This window comes from Euprymna scolopes, chromosome 35, assembly GCF_053919585.1.
Source record: "Euprymna scolopes isolate OS-2025 chromosome 35, ASM5391958v1, whole genome shotgun sequence".
In the NCBI taxonomy this organism is placed as follows: Eukaryota; Metazoa; Mollusca; class Cephalopoda; order Sepiida; family Sepiolidae; genus Euprymna; species Euprymna scolopes.
Genome location: NC_136516.1, coordinates 68848005 through 68869407, shown reverse-complemented (window position 1 = coordinate 68869407; position 21403 = coordinate 68848005). Strand labels below are relative to the sequence as shown.

The window sequence follows — 21403 nt, the reverse complement described above, 5'->3', positions numbered from 1 at the left end:
GGATAGCTTCCGCACATTTATATCAGATCTACCTGTGCATTCCATGTTTAAAAAGGATGTGTTCTCTATAGTATCAGACCTGACAGAATGGTTCATTGTAGGTATAGACCGTTTCATACCCTCGAAAAAATTCCTGCAAAAACCTAACAGCCAGCCGTGGTTCTCTACGGAATGTGCTGCTGCTTTGCACATAGAAATCACTTTTTCCATTGCTGCCAATGTAATAGATGTACTGAGACTAAAGCCGCTTTCAGGACTGCCAGCAACCTCTGCAAAAAGTAATAAAGAACGCAAGAGAGTTGTAAGCTCAGTCTGTCAAGTCCAAAGTAGCTGATCAGCCGGCTTGGTTCCCACCAGTTTTGGCAAATAGCAAACAGAATCCTGAACAGAAGCGTGTGCTTTATCCCAACTCTCATAAATGGACCTGAGGTAATCTTGTCAGCATCAGACAAAGCCAAACTCTTTGCCAAGAACTTTGCAGCTAATTCTAACCTTTGCAACGAAGGCTGCCAACATCCAGTATTTCCTCCTGTATCAGAAAGCATGCTATGTGATATACATATATCTGTATGTGATGTTGCCAAGCTAATCAAAAACCTTGATTCCAGTAAAGCAACTGGCCCTGACGGTATTCCAATTATAGTACTCAAGACTTCAACCAGAACTTGCACCCATCCTTACAAAACTGTTTAAACATTGTCTTAAGGAGAATTGCTTCCAGTCACCCTGGAAAATCTCATCAGTATGCCCCGTATTTAAGAATTCAGGTGATCGCTCATCTCCCTCACAGTACAGGCCAATAAGTCTCCTGTGCGTCATGAGTAAGTTGCTGGAATCTGTGTTAAATAGAGAAGTAATCAACCATCTTAGCAAAAATAACCTTCTTAGTGACACGCAATATGGTTTCCGTTCTGCTAGATCTACAGCAGATGTGCTTACAGTTATATCTCATAGGATTAGCGAATCTCTCGATGGAGGCTACCTTTCTAGGGCAATTGCTCTTGACATATCAAAGGCCTTTCATAGAGTATGGCATAACGGTTTACTTCACAAGATCTCCCGCTATGGTATAGCTGGAAATGTCTTCTCAATTATTAAATCATTTCTCTCTGATAGGTTCATAAGAGTAGTGGTTGATGAGCAGAAATCAGAAGCTCTTAGTATTAATGCTGGAGTCCCTCAGGGGTTCATCCTGGGCCCAACTCCCTTCCGGATCTATATTAATGATCTTCCAAATCACATCCTTACATCATTCGTAGACATCTATGCTGATGACACTACTATCTATGGTAGCACATCTAAGACAGTAAACGACCAAGTTGTCTCTGATTCTCTCTACTCTAATCTTGAGCAAGTGGTACATGGAGAAAGAGGTGGCTTGTTACTTTTAATGCATCTAAAACCAAGCTTTTATCTTTACATCATCAACACTCTGATCCCATCTGGCATCAATTGAAATGAATGGCTTTCGTCTTGGGGTGGCCTCAAGTTTTGACAAGCTTTTGGGCTTGACCTTTACTCCTGATCTTAAGTGGAACACATACCTTAAATCCGTTGCCAAGGCCGCTGGAAAAATGGTGGGATCCTTCTACCGATCCAGTAGATATCTCACTTCTGATGCAATTCTCTATCTATATAAGAGCCAGGTACGTCCAAGGATGGAGTACTATTGCCACATCTGGGCAGGAGCTTCTAGAAAGGACTATCCTGCCTTGATAGAGTTCAAAATAGACTTCGTAGCCTCGTAGGGAATGTTCTTTTCTCTTCCCTGCAACCTCTTTCTCACAGAAGAGATGTTGCGATTTTTTCTCTACTTTATCGTTATTTTCATGGCAAGTGCTCGGCTGAGCTCCAATCTATGGTCCTCCCTCGCCAAACGTTCACAAGAAACACCCGTCTAGCAGAAAACACTATCACTAGTTTCCCCCCACTCTTTATCTGGGCCTAAACCTAAGCATAGATTCCATGAGCAAAGCTTCTTTCTTAGAACTGCACGCCTATGGAATTGTCTTCCGTTTTTCTGCTTTCCAGCTGACTACAATATGGTTGTGTTCAAGTCTAACATAAACAAGTTTTTGATGAGCCATTCCATATAAGTTAACAAATTTACCGAATCTCCATTACTAACGGTTATTATATTGTCCAATTTCTACTGTACACTCTTTAACCCTTATCCTCGAGTGGCCTCTTGGCCTTTATATGTAGTGATGCCTATGAAAAAAAAAAGAGATAGACAATTTAAATTTAAAAATTTTAAAAAAATGTTTACAAGTGTTTTTGATATAAATGTACATAATAATACTTTGATAAGTATGTTTTAACTTAAATAGGGATGGTATAATAGAATTGCGGGGTCTGCGTTCGCGCCTGGCCTCCATAGAATGGAAATAGGCACAAACTTTAATAAAGACTTTTCATGTCTATCTGCGTAAGTATACTTCGATAATTATGTTCTAGTTTGAAGAAATATGGTATAAAATTATGGGGTGTTCGTTCGCGCCTGACCTCCATAGAATGGAAATATATCGCAAAGTTTAACAAGATTTTTTAATATAGATCCACAGAATATTGTGATAAGTGTTTCAGCGTGAACAGGTATGGTATAATAAATTATGGGGTTTATCCATCTTATTTTTACTTTCATCATATTTTGCTTTGGTTTTGATACCCCCAAATTCGAAGCTATCTCTTTACAACCCTTCCTTTTCATAACCTATCATACTTTCATAAATCAGAGTCCATTTTCTGTAGTCTGTTTTTGAACCCAGTCAACGACGTGTACTTTTGCTAGTATATATATATACACATATATATATATATATATATATATATATATATATATATATATATATATATATATATTACGCACATTTTATCTTTCTTTTAATAATATATTAGAATTCTTTCCCATTTCCTTGTAGCTATTTGTGAATTACTCCATGGATTTCTGCCTTTTGAATTACTTTCGATCATCTTCCAATTACGCGGTTCCCTTGGATTTTACTTGTGCGAATGGAAATTTAACTAACTTTCTTGGATTCTGCATCTTTGGATTTTACTGTCATTGGAAATTTACCCCTCACCAGACTATCCATTCATGAGTTCAAGTGTTAGCCCCAGGTTGTGGGCCCCTTGATCTCTGAGAACTTCGACTGAAGTAAAATAAAACAAAAATGAAATCACTCTTTTATTCACCCCATTTCCTCTGCTTCACTTTTTGTTATCAAGTAAGATCTATTACTTACTTGTAGTTTCATTCAAATCTGATCCCACATTTTGCTAAATCCTACCCTCTGATGAGAAGGAAACTATTTCTTTGAAACTCCGCGGATTAAGGACTATTCATTTATTTAGTGTTTCCTTTTTAAAATTAAATATGTTTTTTAACTCTTTTTCAAAGTGTTTTTTATCATGTTTTATTAACTACTTGTTCTTATATATATATATATATATATATATATATAAGAACTTTTATATATATATATATATATATATATATATATATATATATATATATATATATATATATAAAAGTGAACATGTCTGTGTGTGTGTCTGTGTACATTTCCCTACGCAGTAACTCTGTTAATTTTTAGTCTACAAACTCGAAATTTGATATACAGGGTACTAAGATTTGGTATATATTTTCTTATAATATTGATCAATCCTTATTTAAGAAGCTCAATGTAATTATATATATATATATATATATATATATATATATATATATATATATATATATATATATATATATATATATATATATGCTCTTTGTGTAAACAAATTGGGCCTAGGTATTTGGACAATGTCAAAACATTGTTAATTCACTGCCCGCATTGCAGCAGCCGAATAGCGCAACGGTTAGAAGCTCTGACTGTCATATGAACGGTCAGGTTTCGATCCTGGCTTGAGGTAGTTGCTTGTCTAGCCGCACTGTGAGACAGCGAAACAATACTGTATGTGGATGACTATAATGCTCCCTATCTTTGGTTGAGCATATTGGGAAGTGATATACAAATTACCATTAGTGTATGAAGCGATGCTCTTTGTGTAAACAAATTGAGCTTAGGTATTTGGACAATGTCAAAACATTGTTAATTCACTGCTCGCCTAGCAACAGCCAAATAGCGCAATGGTTAGAAGCTCTGACTGGTTGGGTTTCGCTCCTGGCTTGAGGAAGTTGCTTGTCTAACCGCACTGATGAGTTGTGAAACAGCGAAACACTACTGTATGTGGATGATATATATATATATATATATATAATCACCACTTGGCCATATCACCATATATACATATGAAAACCACTTGGCCCCAATTTAAATGAATAGCTCTCCTGCTGACAAGCTTCTGGAACATTAAAGTATCACACTCTCGGCACAATCCTCTAGCTATGTAAGAGCGAAATACATTCTTAAATAGAGTACTATTGTCACATCCGATGAGAAGCTGTTCAAACACTAACAGGTAACCTGAATACCGCAATAGAAATAAAACAAAAACAGAATAGGACTATAGAGAACCAAGAAAACCGAAACCGCGAAATGTTAACTTCGCTACAAAACCCACCGAAACCCATATCATTCTAACTACGTGATTAAATAAAACATTAGCCAAAATAGCATGTGAAGGCAAGTGTGTGTATTGTTTTGTTTATAATTCAATCAGAAGTAAAACAAACTGGTTTCAAAATAAGATGTGTCTTTTCGGTCGTTGATTACTCTAGGGTGCTTCAAGTATAATTTATCCTAATTTTCTAATTAAATCAAAGTATAACAAATTGTGGTAGAAGTTTTGACGCAACAGATCACAGGTAAATCTAGTACAGTACTAAAACTCTGATGATTGTGTTTATTATTTTGCTTGCTTGTCACCGTGCACACTTCTCGTCTGTACGTGGATCTTTTAGATAGCGGGAGGAAATAAATGAGAAGTGGTGGGAGAAGGCGACTAGCATAAATATCTTTAAAATTTTTGTTATTCGAGGGGACGATAGTGAAAGAGAGAGGCAGAAGAGAGGGAGAGAAGGAAAGATAAAAGAGTGAAAGAATAGAGATAAGAAGAAAGAGATGGATGGAAGAGAGTGAAGGAAATAAAAAGGGGACACAAAAAAGAAGGTCTATTATGACATCACAACAAAGTTTTATAAATATTTGTTTGAAATCCGCAGCAGCCGTAAATGCTGACTGCTGCTGATCTCTATAACACTAACAGTCTATTGCTGTGTATGTTTATTCGAAGGCTGTAACAAAAATAACGTAGAATTTCCAACGATTCATGAAAACATTTTAGAATATCCAAATATTTAATAACTAGACTTTAACCCACTAAAAAGGGGCAAAAGTTATAGACCGTTGGCATAGAATGACTGTTTTATGCCAAATTGATGGTAGAATATAGTTACATTTGTGTTCATTTGTTGGATTAAATATTAATCCATATTAATCCCTAACAATGCATAGAACGAATATCATCATACAGTAGAACTCCAGGATAAGGTGGTCCCGGGATATGTTTTTTTCAGGTTACGATGTGGAATACAATGTTTTTCCAGCCCCTGTTTACGGTAATTGTCCCGCCTTACGGTGTTATTTATAATGTTATTTATTATATACATGTGTATTATATACTGTACTTTAAAATTTTGCTTACAATCCCAACTCCAGAATGGATTAATACCATATCCCGGGTTTTTACTGTACTTATGTCTCTGCACCTTATCGTAACAAAGGTCCATACAAAATTTCAGCCAGATCAACTCAGTAGTTTACGAGAAAAGTGGAATAGACAGACAGACAGACAACCAGACTAAGAGAAATCTCTATTTCTACTTATATATAAAATTCACTTTGTGTGTGTGTGTGTGTGTGTGTGTGTGTGTGTGTGTGTGTGTGTGTGTGTGTGTGTGTGTGTGCGAGTTTGTTTCTTATGAACTTTGAAACGGCTGAGTCAAGTTTTTTTTTTAATTTCATGTAAATATACTTTATGTGTCTGGGAGAGTTATTTATATTGGAATACCTCTGATAAGTATATAAAATTGATAATCAAAAAAATGTAATTAAAGAAACGACAGTTCCATCTTGACCAAAGTTAGCACCCTTATACAGCCTAAAAACACAGGTGCATTTGAGAAGTTTTATCACCACACAAGCAGAAGCGGACACATATAAAATCAACAGTAGGTTCTTTGATAAGACAGGGGTACGTTCGAAATTAATATTTCTGTTTAGAGCACAATTGAACCATGATACTTGACTTGTGCATTTTAAACTTTAATTGAAGCCATTATATAAAAATAATTTTATCAAATCCACAATAGGTTCTATACAATGTATTGTGGACTAAGTTATTGTGGGAAGGCATGTGAAGCTTTCTCCTGGTGCACCACAATGGGTCCCCGACTAGAACAGGCGGTCAATTGATTTGATTGAAAAATAGGCGATTTCACTGATTTCGATGACAATAAAAGTGTGGAACATTCATTGAATCTCACTGAATCCCGGGTAATGTCGAATTTCCCTGCTAGTGTAATATATATAACAAATGCTAATCCAACAGGTCACGTGTTGTCTATTATATTATTAAATATTTGGAAATTTCAAAATGTTTCATACATTAGAGCTTACAATTTTGAAATATCTAAAATGACCTTTTGAAGAAAAATCATTCAAGAAATTTATTATTCTTATTGCAGGCGACTGCAAAATTGCCAACGAAGGCTGATTTGTCTAAGTGCCATCTTGAATTCTTACCAGAAGCCCTGTTCATCAACGAAGACCTCCGAACACTGAACCTTCGACATAATGCTTTAAAGGAACGACCAATCGAAGAAGATATTTATAATATCGGTTGGCTTGATGACCTGCCGAGGTGAGTACATTTATGTGAATTAAAGAAATCATGTAAAGGCCAGCAGTTGCAGGGAGAGCTTATAAAAATTAGGATTAACTACTTTACTAGAGAGAAGAAAGAGAAGAGAATTAAATGATTAATGATATTTCTAATTATGATGTACACTAGTTTTTAAAGTTCTCTTCCATCTGAAGGGTTATTGTTATTATTTACTTGTTATAAATATAATAAGTTTAACTCAGAATTCACTCCCCCCCTTTCAGCCTAACTGTGAGGTCACAACATTATTTGTCCATATCTTCTCACTATCAGACCAGTTATCCTTGCCCCGTTTTGCAGACATGTGGTCAGTTTCCTTTATATCCAAACCACTTCTGTTACCTTGTTATTAGAAACGAGATCTCAACAAATGTTAGGTAAATCCATCTTCCATCATACTCATGTATTAGGAAGCTCTGAGACGTGTGTATATTTTGGCGTATTACTTCTAAACACAAATAAATCCTGTTACATTTTGTAAGTAAAATATTTTAGTTCCTTTTTGTTACTCTCTTTTCTTTATTTGTCAGTCAAAACAAAAAATAATTCCGTTTCTGAAGTTTTAGATGAGGATTGATAATTTGGAATATTTAGATTAGTATTTTGAGTGGTATTTGCACAATGTTTCAGCCGATGTAACCTTCTTCAGGTCTATCTTGTTGGACTAGCACAATCTGCAAAGACCCATGGCGTAACAGATAAAGTACTAAGTAAAATTCAGTTATAAGTGACACTCTTTTGGAAGTTGAAGGTTCAATCTACAGTGTGGGTGATATTAAGAATACAATTGCGAATTACTTAAGACTTCTACACAGTTATGGCCGACAGAATGAGAGCATGCTACGCCATGGATTAAATAAAGAGTTTGGTTTAAATTCTCGCATTTGACAAGATACACCATAAGAAAATTGGAGGTTACATCGGCCAAAACATTGTGCAAATAACACTCAAAATGAAAACAAGTCAATTTTGAACGTTATGAAAATCCAGCTCCCTATAAAAGGACACTATGGATTGGATTTAAAATTATTTCAGTCAAGAAAAATTTCTAATTCAGTGATTAAAGATGGAAAAACTAAAGTGTAGTATCAAAACAGATACTACACTTTAGTTTTTAGCCAAGGTTATTATCGAAAAATAAGAAAATAGTATTTTTTTGCATCTAATATGTACAGCAAAAACTAAATGGGAAGAAGAAAACATTTTCGACTGCAAACTTCTATTTGGATCATAAAGATTATTTGTACTCACACAGGTCATCATTAGAAATTACTTAACAATTGGTGGTGTTTCTTTTGCTTGACAACAATTCTTTCCAGATTCTCTAAAACTATAACAAATAAATTTGCATTATCACAACAGCTGTTGCCATTGATTCTCACTGGCAATGTCCATTGGTCTTCACTAGAATTTGAGTGGCAATAAGCCTCCCTAAAAGTCCCAGTCCTCTTTGCACCTACCCAGTAGTGATCTGGTTAGTGCTTTCTCTCCTCGGTCTTGCTATCCGCATTGACCCTTTCACGACTATTTGAGGGGGAGGGAGTGACCTAAATTTTGCTATTTCAGTTTTCTTGGTTCTATGTGGTGTTCCTCTATTTTTTGTGTCTTTTATCTTACTTCTTTTGTGGTTTCTTTATGGACAGTTAGCATTTGTAGCTCATGTTAGTTTCCACATTTGAGGGTTCTCCTTAAAATTTCGGCTGTTTTCAACATTATTGCCCATTGCACAATCTTAGTCTTTCCCTTGAATATTATTATTATTGTTGTTGTTGTTTTTGTTGTTGTTGCTGCTGCTATTATTATTATTATCATTATTGGCTCACATGAATATTATTATTATTATTATTGTTGTTGTTGTTGTTGTTGCTGCTGCTGCTGCTGCTGCTGCTGCTGCTGCTGCTATTATTATTATTATTATTATTATTATTATTATTATTGGCTCACATGGAGCTTTCACACAAGTCAACAAAAGATCAGATTGAAAACCTGTGGTGTTCTCTGGAAGCTGAGTGACAACAAGTCTCCCCAGATGTCCAGCTCTCTCCACCTCCTTCAATAGCATTTGCAAATTAATTTGCATCATCGCAACAGCCGCTTACCATTGATTTCTTGCTGGCAGTGGCCATTGGTTTATACTGGAATTTGAGTGGCACTCAGCCTCCCCAAGGTCCCAGTTCTCTTTGCGCTTGTCCAGCCGAGGTCTGGTTAGCGCTCTCTCCTCGGTCTTTCAGTCTTTCTTGGCCCTTCTCGGCTCTTTGGTATCACTTTTTTATTGGTGAGAGCGGTGATGAAACAATGGGGGTGGGGAGATGCATGATGGGGGTGTAGAACTTTTAGATATGCAGCTTCGGTGTTATTATTATTATTATTATTATTATTATTATTATTTCAGTATTTTTTAAACAAATTACAATGAATTGAATTAAATGAATTCAGAAATAATTGTATAGAAAAGAAATTAAGAGACCACCACGGGGAACTATCGGATGAAATACTTAACAGCATTTTATATGCATATAAATGTTATTCAAAACGTACACATGACAAACCATCAAAAATTCTATTGCATGATGGACTGGTGATATTCCGAGCAGATTCCCAAGTTCAACAGAAAGATTCCTGAGTTTGACAGGATACACCTGAAGAAAGTCGGAGGTTACATCGACATAAATATTGTGCAAATGACACTCCATATGAGAACAGTCGTGTGAAGAATCCAAATAAAAAATTATTTCGTTTTATACTTACACATAACATACATAAGAATGGTCATTTTTGTCCCTATTTACTCGTTTCCTCACTACGAGGGTAGAGTTAGACACAAGGTCAATGTTGAATGTTATGAAAATCCAGCTCCTTATAAAGGGACACTATGGATTGGATTTAAACTTAAAATTATTTCAGTTCAGAAAAATTTATAATTCAGTGACTGAAGATGAAAAAGGATAAAGTGTAGTGTCAAAACCAAATCGTGATAAACCGACGAAAATGTTATTACAGTCCTAACCACGAGAGACACACAATATTGCTATTCCAGCTGTGAAATACTCGTAGCAATATATTTTTTAAACTAATTTTATAAAATCATTTTCAGATTCCAGCATTTATGCAGTTTAAATTTGTCCAACAATGATCTGAAAACTTTCCCGCTCGCCATCTGCAATATTCGAAGTCTCGTTGAATTGAACCTGGCTAGTAACAAATTGGATGAAGTGCCATCTGAAATTGTGGAGTTATGCAGGTAACTATTATTGTGTTTCAGAATTTGTTGAGATGATTTGTATTATTTGCTATACATGTGGTGTGTCACTGATAAAGTGCTCAGTAATAATCATTTCTAAGTTACAGTCTTCTGGAGGTTGATTGTTCAATTCTCAGTACAAGCAATACTAAGAATATAACTAAAAATTATTTAAAACTTCTATCGGTCATGGCTGATGGAATGAGAATAATCTACCTCTATGAATTAAATAAAGAGTTCTGTTAGACATTTTGTACAGATTTACAAGTTCAATGTAAAAATTCCTGAGTTTGACAAGGCACACCTGAAGAAGGCCAAAGATTACATCGGTTGAAACGTTATGAGAATAAGCTCTACGATGAGAACAGCAATGACAAACTGGAGGTAACTTTATTGGGTTTTTTTCTCTCTCTCTTATTACTGTTGGCATATTATGACCTTGGCTGTGAGACCAAGAAAACCTCTTCAGTTTGGTTTAAGACTTCCTGCCATCATCCAAGACTTAGGTGATCATCAATGGCTATAGTGATGAAAACCTATAAAACAGAGGAAAGTTTCCCATGCTCAGTTTGTGGAAAGTGAGTTGAGTGCAATTCTGTTTTTTATGGTACCTGTTTTGGGTATACACCAGAAGCGTGTACCCAAGTGGTAAGTAGAGGTGGGATAACCAATTTATATGCAAGAAGTGTGAGACAATGGAGATGGATGAGAACTCAGATGTGGAGAAAGTGTATCTGGATGGTGAAGCTATTGAGGTTGTCAAGAAGTTCTGTTACCTTAATGACACCCTTGGAGCACAGAGTGGAGCAGGTGCTAATGTGATTGCAAGAATTAGGAGCAGCTTGAGTAAGTTTGGGGAATTTCTGCCAATACTAACCGGCAAAGCATAATATCTACTTATATATAAAAGGCACTTTGTGTGTGTGTGTGTGTGTGTGTGTGTGTCCCTGTGTGTGTGTGTATGTGTGTGTGTGTGTATTTCAACACTTGAAGTGTTGAAATTAAAGTTTTTCTTTTAACTGACGAATATCGTTAAATGTACGTGCAAAAAAAAAAGTTTCTTCAGCTTGCAACGTTCTCGGCACATGCAAAAAAACAACAATCTTTTTTCTTTTCCTGTTTCGACGTTCATAGGAAATCTGTCTTTCTTTCTTCCTTTCTTCCAACTGATATGCAAATTAACTGTACGTTCAAACGATTACGAGTCAAGAAACAATGTTCTTGCCAATGAAAGAAATACCAGCTTTTTATATGTCCAAATTCGACCTTGTCTTAATTCGAACACGGCACCTTTTCCTTTCCTATCGGTCGGGTTTCGAGTTCGAGTGTAGAGAGCAATGCATTCTAGGCACAATCCATTTCACAGTGCAATGGCATTGCTCTACTATGCCATTCCCGGCCAGGGCATATGCACAGCAAAATCTCAAGTTCACACCCCATTCATCTGTGAACGTCCTGAATTCTTTGCTGTTGAGGGGTGTGTCATTATCTGTCAGTAGTTCGCAAGATGAGCCACGTTCACAAAAGACCACAGTTGGCAAATTCCTGCCATGCTAATTGCCTCCACACTGAAAATCACTATGGGTCACAATCCGTGATAGTTAGAAAATGGTAAGTACCATAGTGAGTAATGTCCATTCCCAACCATTGCCAATCGCTGCTCACCTCCAGTTTTCCTTTTTCCCAGTGAACTGGTGCTGGATCCATAGATTGGCATTCCATGCACATTCGTATTGCCAATCTGACTGCTGCTTTTGTCATTGAAGGGCAAGCTCTTTGGGCAAAATGAGCAGTGTGTCGCACTCCTGGTCAAGGTTGCGTCCAGCTCAGTGTCATGCACTGCATCGATCAGTGGCTTGGGTCCTGCATCCTCCTTCATGGCATTGAGCCATCATTGTGGTAAGTGTGTCAATTGGTCAGCCATGTTATGAATTGACGCAACCAATGTCACATCTACTGAGAGTCCATATTTCTTCACCAATTCTTTGAGGGTATTTAGTCGTCTTCTAATGAGCATCTCACTGGCAGCTTTGGTGTGAACTTGCGCTTTCCTGCTGAGAGTGTCTGCCATCCTGTTGTGTACACACGCAGAGTCTTTATGTGCAAGAAGTTAATTCCATTCAACATGGCAGCCAATTCAGATTAATATGCTGTGCATTATTCTCAGGTCGCAGCTAACAAGCATCCTCCACCAAAGTTCCATCTTTTTCCAATGTCACTCCAATTGCTAGTACGCTGATATCGACCAATACATTCAGTTCCCAGCTGTCCACGCACCAGTCCCCACAAGCTGGATCATTCCACTTTACTGTGTCCACAGTCTTGCACTTCATATGCTGGAGTAGGGAGTCTGTCACCTTGTCATTCCAGCCGTTTGTGATTGAACAGGCTCTTCTCTTTATTACTCTGCATGCCACATGCAGCCACGCACATCCGTCATATTATGATATTGGGAATTTTTGGGATCGCACCCCCTCATTTTCAGCGCAGGACACTGTGCTCTCTTTAAGACTGTCAGTCCCAGCATGCATGTGCCGGCCCCAAGCCGTTCCAAGTCCTTGCATTCTATCCCAAATTGAGCTAAATAGTCCCAGACTCGAGATGTAGGTACAACATTTTTGTCGACAAAAATATTATCGATGTAAGCCAACGTTGTGTGGTCCACAGCTTCCTCCTGCGATTGAACCCTACTAATTTTAGCCTTTATAATTCAAGCCAAACCCCAAACGTGTCAGACAGTATCTATTTTCATCAACCTCGACCATCTGGTATGGCCATAGTATCTCATGGACTTGTACTTGGAGATACACTCTCCAAAAGTCAAGCAGTGGCACATTTGCCCCTTTTTTGGCACCACTCACACATTTTAGCAGCACAAACATCTGCATTCCACATGAATACATCAACATGATTGTTAAGTTTTTGGTAGCCAATCAGTGGTCACACCTTTGCTTTATTCCGCTGCATCACGGCCATCAATTGGGAGGTCCAAGTCTTTCTTCTGAGTATGGCACAAGCCAACCCTTGTTTATCCATGCTCAGAGTTCTTAATCATAATCTGGTGGAAGTTCAGTAGCCACTCAATATTCTGACACTCCATTACGCAGTCCTTCAGGTGAACAGTTATCTTCCCATTTCCATGCCGTGAATCCATGTTCGTTTCTGATGGTTCAGTTCACTGATGGAGATAGCTGCACATGTGGCGACTTTCCCGACTCCAATCTGAATTGCACCTCTTGGTCCAACAGTGATGCCTCCCAATGCTTTTAGTGCATCGATCCATAACAACAGATCAAATCCAAGTGCTTTACCACGCACCACCAGAGCATCGATCCTAACATAGTCACGATCATTTGTTGAAATAGTAACTACTCCTCTTCACGTAGCACACGCAGGACAAGCCTCCAATAGTCAGGACGTCCACTTTTGCTGTCTTCCAGGATCGACATTGATTCGCATCTATTATTGAATGTCAGCATCCTGTATCAATTAATGGCAAACACCGCATTCCATCAACATAGACGACAATTTCCGGGAGCGCCACATTTACATCTTGGTGGGGGAGTAGGCTGGCGCTGATACCTCATCCCCTTTTCATTTCCCAAACAGACCTGTGCCCAGTGTCCAACCTTGCCGCATTGGTAGCAATAGGTTCCATGTCTTCAGCAATTTTTTGCTATGTGATCCTTGTGGCCGCATCTGTAGAAGTTTACTCCTGTGCCAGGGCTATTCATGGTAGGAATAGCAGATTTATCGTTGAATGGACTCACGGGTGCAACCATACGATGGCTTTGGTCTCTGGTTGACGTCAGCACTCTTGCTCTTGCTATTAGGTCTCTCATGGTTAGGGTCTCAATTTTTGGTGCCTGCTAGAGTTTGATGGAAATGGCATCAGGTAACCCTGTGATAAAAACCAGTTTGCCAAGTTTTTCTAGTGTAACTCGCTTGAAGCCAGTCCAACAAACTGTCTGATATTGTTCGTGTAAACATCAACCTGCTCGTCAACCCATTTCACCATGGTTAACTTCCTATAGGCTGTGAATGTACCATTCATGAATGCCTTCTTTAATCAAGTCTATCTGCTCGATTTCCAGTTGGTCATCCCTAAGTAGACGGCCAATGCATCCCCTTCCAAATACAATGGCAGTAGGTTGGCCACATCATCTATCTTTTGACGTCTTGCTACCAACCCTAACTTCTTCAGCCATGCCATTACGTCTCTCTCACTGGCAAATGGCTTTATCATGTCGCCACTGTTTAGTCGTATCTTCGCCGTGATAATGGCCGAAATAGCTTCAAGTGTGTGTTGAAATTAAAGTTTTTCTTTTAACTGCAGAATACCATTAAATGTCCGTGTAAAAAAAAAGAACAGTTTTTTCAGCTTACAATCATCTCGGCACACACAAAACGACAATCCTTTTTCTTTTCCTGTTTCAACGTTCGTAGGAAACCCGTCTTTCTTTCTTCCCACTGACACGCGAATTAACCGTACATTCAAATAACTCTGAGTCAACAATGAAAGAAATACCGGCTTTTTATATTAGACTCAAATTCGATCGCATCATAATTTGCATATGTCATCTGATATACTGATATAACGCTGGCATCTCAAATAAACGTCAAATGCATTTAACAAGTTTCAGTTTTCCTTATTTTGAGATGTGAATATTCATATTTTGTGTATCTTTCTCTTCTCAGTAATTCGTGCATTATTGTAATGTTACATGCATTCCACATTTTTTGTGTTATTTTTTATCATTTTATTTTATTTATATTTTGTTCACACATGTATTATTTAGCATGCCGTCTTTAACGTGCTTTTCATGTCCTGTCGGCATTATTAATCCTGGCAACTATTAATCTCTATCTCTATCATTATATAAAAGTGTGTGTGTGTGTGTGTGTGTGTGTGTGTGTGTGTGTGTGTGTGTGTGTGTGTGTGTGTGTGTGTGTGTGTGTGTGTGTGTGTGTGTGTTCCTTCCTTATAGGTTCCGAAACGGCTAAGTCTATATTTTGCAAATTTCTATACAAATGTAATTTATATGTCTGGCAGTGTTCTTAGATATGTTTTGTACAGAAATTCATCTGATAAGCATCGAAAATCGAAAATATTCGATCTTATAAATAATTTTTCTTTTCTTATAGATAAAGAAAAAAAAGAATTTTTACAGGGAAAATTTACGTTACACTGGTGTAATCTTGGCCGGTGTAATGTGAAATATTCCCCAGTAAAAAATTCTTCTTTTTTATCTATAATAGAAGAAAAACTATTTTTACGATCGTCAAGCCCAAGTATCGGCTGATATGATATCGTAAACAAACATAACCGGAATTTGATGAACATTGTCATCATCATTATTATTATTATTTTTTTTTTTTTTTGCAAATTATTCCTCGTAATATATAAGAACCAATAGAGGATTGATTCTATAATAATACATACGCAATCTGCATAAATTACAATATCATGTTATTGTACGACCAAACATACCAGACATCCTGGTAGTAATCGTTAAAGTGTATGTGTTAATGTTCCTCAAAATCGATTAAATATTTTTAAAAAGTTACATTTTAGACGCGCTGCTAAAGCACCAATTTTTAAATGACTATATTGTCCTAGGTGCTTACTGCTTTTCTAGTCATACTGTTCAGATTGACTTTTTTTTTAATACATGGAATCCTAAATCACGTGACGATGGGCGATCAACCATTGGCTGATTTGGTCACAAATCTATGTATCTATAAAAGTGAGAATGTGTGTGAGGACACTTCTCAACCTATATACTCAACGAATGTTTGATCGACAGGCTTGAAATTTAGTATATAGGATATTCAAACACGTGGAAAACATTTTAATCGGTTTTTATCTGGAAAAAGGACTGCTAAGAGGTCAAAATTGAAAAATTGGTACTCGGATTTTAATGTTAATTGTTGATGTTTACAATAAGTAGATTTTAAAACACTTTCTAAAGACCGTGTCAAGCTGGCCTAATGGTTTTCGTATTTGACTCACTGTCTTTAGATTTGGGTTTCGATCTCGGCTCGAATATTTTTTTTTACTTACAAGAAGTGAACTGTTTAGAAAAAAAAAACATTATACTCACATACACATGTCTCAGTTTCTTTCCGTTTTTTTTTTTTTGTTTGTTTTTTTTACTTCGTTTTTATAAAGGAATTTAACGTTACGTTTAATACCGGGCAACGCTGGGTACATTTTCTAAAATAATATATTTTACTTTTTTCAACTTGACTGCCAAGGTCACATCCTTTATCCTTCTTTCCTGGCTATATGTGTCGTATCAGTGATGAAATAAACAAGTGGATATTGTTGTAAAGTCTGCGACAAAAAAAATATTCCCAACACGTGTGCAACTATTTTTCAAATGTGATATCAAGTATCTCACTCTAAAATATATATATTAAATGTTTCAGACTGCAAATTCTACGTCTGCATAACAACCACTTGACCAGTCTGCCAGATGAGATGAGCAACATGAAGCGGTTGATTGTCATAATTTTGGCCTTCAACCATTTCACCACCGTTCCACACGTTGTGCTTCAGCTGCATGGATCCTCCGAAAGTATGGACAGTATCATCATGGCTGGCAACTACATCGAGCGACTTCCAGGCGACTTGCTCAGCAGAATGAAACTCATTAAAAAGATTGACTTCCGGATGAACCGCCTCAGCTTGTTACCCAGTGAAATTGCTAAATTCCAATGCCTCGAGTTTATGACCCACCTGGACATCCGAGACAATAATATTCAAAATTTGGATATCCGAGCTCTCAAAGGTCTTGTTTATGTGAATTGTGAGCGAAATTCCATGTACAGTCTGCAATTAAGTGGAGTCGGATTAAAATATCTTTATGCTGGACATAACGGTGAGTTTCGCTTTTCTTTTTTTTTAGTTTTTTTGTAGTTTTTTTTTTCTTTTTACTAATGAGTCAAGGTCAAAAGCTACTTAAGGACAATGGTTAATAAGATAGTTAAGAGATAAACAATGTTATGAGAAAATTGAAAATAATAGAATAAACAAAGTTTAATCACAAATAGGAATGATTTTTGATGTTTGTTGACATTGGAGTTGAAGACAACTATGTTGTATGCAGCAAGGAAACAGATGGGAAGCTATTGCAAGGAAGTTCTGTTCATCGAAATTCTACAGCATATAGAGAAAGAAATGAATATGACAAGTGAGGCATGCATGGTCCCCCGTGAGTGCAGAGTGAACGAGGCATAAAAAATACGAGTTCAGCATTTGCCCTCTCCCCCATTTAGCCCCAAAAGTCCCCAGGGGACATCAACTCCTGGTGAAAATGAACAAACGGTGCAGTTTTAGGCCTTAACATATGTAAATTTGAGTTCTGCACCATGCAATAAAAAATAAATGACTAAGTCCATCATTTTCTCCCCCCCCCCATTTAGTCCCAAAAGTCCCCAAGGCCTTAACATATTTAAATTTGAGTTCAGTACGATGCAAAACTGCTAAATAGACACAGAAAATTTTGGACAAATATGATAAAATGGTCCCAAAAATGGAGTGTTTTTTATTAGCCCTAAAAGAGACCCTGGGGCACACCCAAGAGTTATCGCGAAGTATAGACAAACAAAATTATATAAATCAGTTAGTTACAACTTTTCAGAAAGTTTTATAAAAATCCAGGGCATCAATTCTTTTTTAATAAGCACAAAAGTGTCAATTTTAGCCATTTTAACTTGAAAGGCACTCCTGGGGGGAAGAAGGAGTAACCATAGTTTTCCCGGAAAATCCATTCTGTTACTATTTTACTCATATCATGTTTAATGTTTGTGCAAAATTTCAAAAATTTCCAAGGCGTAGTTATTGAGAAAAATGCGGACAGACGAACGGATGAACAGACAAGGGAGAATTTACAGGTCCACCCTCTTTTTGTCGGGGGACCAATAATGATCTGATGAAGATCATTATTCATATATGTTGCTCATTAGTGCTGTGCAAAATATCTGTACCACATAAAAAGTTGTGCTTCACCAACCCCAATGCTTGTGTGATGTGCTTTTCTTCATCTTCTGTTCTGGCTGAGGGTGCAAGCACTAGTATACAAGTATACAAAACACGAAACAATGCAAACTCATAATAGAAAACATAATCTCTAACCCATTATGTATAAATGGAAAGTAGAAAGTTGATCTTATGTTTACATTATTTTGCCCTTTAGTCCTCACATTCCATGAACAATGTTTCTGACAAAAGAGACCTAGAAATAGTATTGTATTTTATTTTTTATGCTTATGGCTTCATGTCTTGTCTGAAGCGATTTCCATTTAAAAAATCAGTTATACTCTGGGTTTATGTGTGATACCATTGCAGAAAAAAAAACTCTTAAAATGTTAACATCCATATTTTAGTTAAGTTTCAATATATTAACTAAGACCCAATTGTGAAAATTTGTCTGCCAAGGACATCATTGTTGTTCAGTTATTCATCTCATCTCATCATCTGCTTAAGTTCTGTCTGCTTTCTCGTGTCTACCACTATCTGTTCCTGTCTGTCCAAACCGCACCTGTCAAGCCACAAAAATAGTCTTGGATAACTCTGACTTTTAAATATATTAACTTATGACTGGAAATCCTATGTCCGGTCTTTTGTCTTAGTCACCCCCAACCCACCCTCGATCAATAGAAACTGACTATTTCTGTGCTCACCTTCTTAGCCATTCCCAGCTGACTACTCATCTTATTTCCAATCACCTTTCTACATCTTGGTGAATCAATTCCTCACATTGTCCGGGGTCTTGCCTCCCCATCCTCTGTCAGGAATTAATTCCCTGGCAACCCCAAATCAATGCCAAGATAAATGACACTATTCTTGATAAAAAGAAAAAAAGTTGCTAAGTTTCTGGTTAAAAGGACAAACATCTTCTCAACAATTTAAATCAACTTTGGTCAACACAGACAAAAGAGTCTGGAAACACAAGAATATAAAACGGATTTGTTTGGCATGTATGTACCATAGAAGTCCATTGCAAGAGACAATAAGAGAGTTACACGATTGCTCTTGCCAAACTCTCCGAAGGGCCTGTCTTCTAACTTAGACCTCTAAGTAAGGAACTTAGACCTCTGAGCAAGGGAATATAACGTCTGTTCACCCTGGAACTGTTCATCTATTGACATGTCTAAAGGTCACGTACGTGCAAAGTGTTATAATCGCTGGAAGTATCACAACACAAGTCTGGACATGCCTGCATTATTTCACCGAACTCCTTGATAAGAGAGGGAGAAAATTAGTATTTTATTTGTTTTGTAATATTTTTTCAAGTTGCAAGTTAAACGCCAATTTTTAAATGACTATATTGTTTTAGGTGCTTATCTGGTCATACTATTCAGATTCACATTTTTTTTTCTCATACATGGAATCCTAGATCACGTGATAATGGGCGATCAACCATTGGCTGGGTTGGCCACAGGGTCACAAAAATAATATAGTTTCCTTTTTTTTCAACTCGACTGCCAAGGTCACAATATCGTCTACAGCGTTACCAATTTAACCACTGTACCAGTTTTCTCACTAGATTTAGAGATTTTGTTTGGAATCTAGCTAATAAAATTTGAATCTAGTCATTAACACTTTTTCCTGTAACGTCTGGAGATTTCGTTTATTACTCACATAACCACAGTTTCAGATTTGGACTTTCCGTCTTCATTTCCTATCTAGTATGAGACGATTTCTTAAACTATTTTCTATGCATAATATATTAAAAAATATCCTTGGGATCCTTTAACATATAAACCTTTATTCACCACAACTTTATATTTTGTTGGTTAAACAAATACACATCTTGTTCACGAATTATGTCCCTTGTTTTTTTTTTTATCTTACATTTGAATTCAATAAAAATAACATTAAAATTATAAAGAACAATTCAAATAGCAGTAAAATAATATATATATATATATATATATATATACAGGGTGTCCACAAAGTCTGGCTACATTATGTAGCCAGACTTTGTGGGCACCCTATATATATATATATATATATATATATATATATATATATATATATATATATATATATATATATATAGAGAGAGAGAGAGAGAGAGAGAGAGAGAATACAAAATATTATATAATATTTTCATACATGATACGAAAAATTAAAATTTAACGGTCTTCTGTTCTGATATAGTGGGTTTTGAAAATCTTAGTTAGCGACACTGTTTGTACATGTCTCATCACCATAAAATAAGTTCTGTTTTGGGGACAACACGTAGTCAGTTTTCGATGAACCTTTATTTTAGAGATCAGGTCTCTACAAATATTTAGTAAGTCTGTCTTACGTGATAGAAAGTTTGGAAATGTGTGCAAATTTGTGTGTATTATTTTTAAACACAAATACACCCTGTTATATTTTTGTTGGTAATTTTCTTAGTTTTATGTTGTTTATCTCTTATTTATGTGTTAGAATGAGTACGAAACTAAAGTTTTTACCAAATTTAGTTTTATACTTACACATAAGATCATTTGTGTCCCTAGCGAGTTCACCCCCTCAGAGCAGAGGTTGAATTTTTAAGGTTGAATTTTTAATGTTAGGAAAATCCAGTTCCTCAAAAAGGAATTCAAACTAAAATAAGAATCTCCTCAGTCTAAAAGGATTTCTCATTTGCTGACATAGGACAGCGAACATGCAGTTTATTATCAGAAAAAATACTATACTTTGCTCCTGCCTAAGGGGCGAGTGATCACCTTCTTAATTGTTATATTATAAATGTTCACTCCTAACTTCAACCTCAACCTCAACTCTAACCCTAAAGAAAATTTTTCAGAGATTAAAGATAAAGAAAATCCAGATTATCGAATGAAAGGTTTGTATAAACTAAAACTTTTAAGTTTTACAATCGTTTTTCCTGGGCTTCAAAAATATATGACGACTCTAGTATTTGTGTAAAGTATTAAAACTCGATTGTTTAAATGTAGAATTAGTTGTTTCTTTCTCAACTCACTTGGTTACCTTTCTAAAGCATCGACCATTTGAAAGAGCTTAGTTGGGCACAAGCCTATTCACTATTTTAAACTAGAGAAAAAATAGTTTCTTAAAAATGCATGTTTTAACAGTAAAGCTTAAGGTGAACTTACAACCACCTGTTCATGTGCATGTACTTTCTCTGTCATTTACAGGACTCACTTCCCTTAACATTACACCGAAACCGGAATGGCTCATCGACATAAATGTCTCACAGTGAGTAGCTATTTTTTAATATTATTTAGTCTCCTTGTTCCACAGTTAAATGT

At 36.4% G+C, this 21403-nt stretch overlaps 1 protein-coding gene across 1 annotated transcript in view; it reads left to right on the top strand.

Annotated features, from left to right (window-relative positions):
* The window catches only part of LOC145259904 (PH domain leucine-rich repeat-containing protein phosphatase 2-like), a 210188-nt gene that overhangs the window by 140787 nt on the left and 47998 nt on the right, over window positions 1–21403 (top strand). The window contains exons 5-8 of the mRNA XM_080117835.1: window positions 6692–6867; window positions 9983–10129; window positions 16562–17013; window positions 21290–21350. Coding sequence (XP_079973961.1) covers window positions 6692–6867; window positions 9983–10129; window positions 16562–17013; window positions 21290–21350 — 836 coding nt within the window. The remainder of the gene's footprint in view (window positions 1–6691; window positions 6868–9982; window positions 10130–16561; window positions 17014–21289; window positions 21351–21403) is intronic.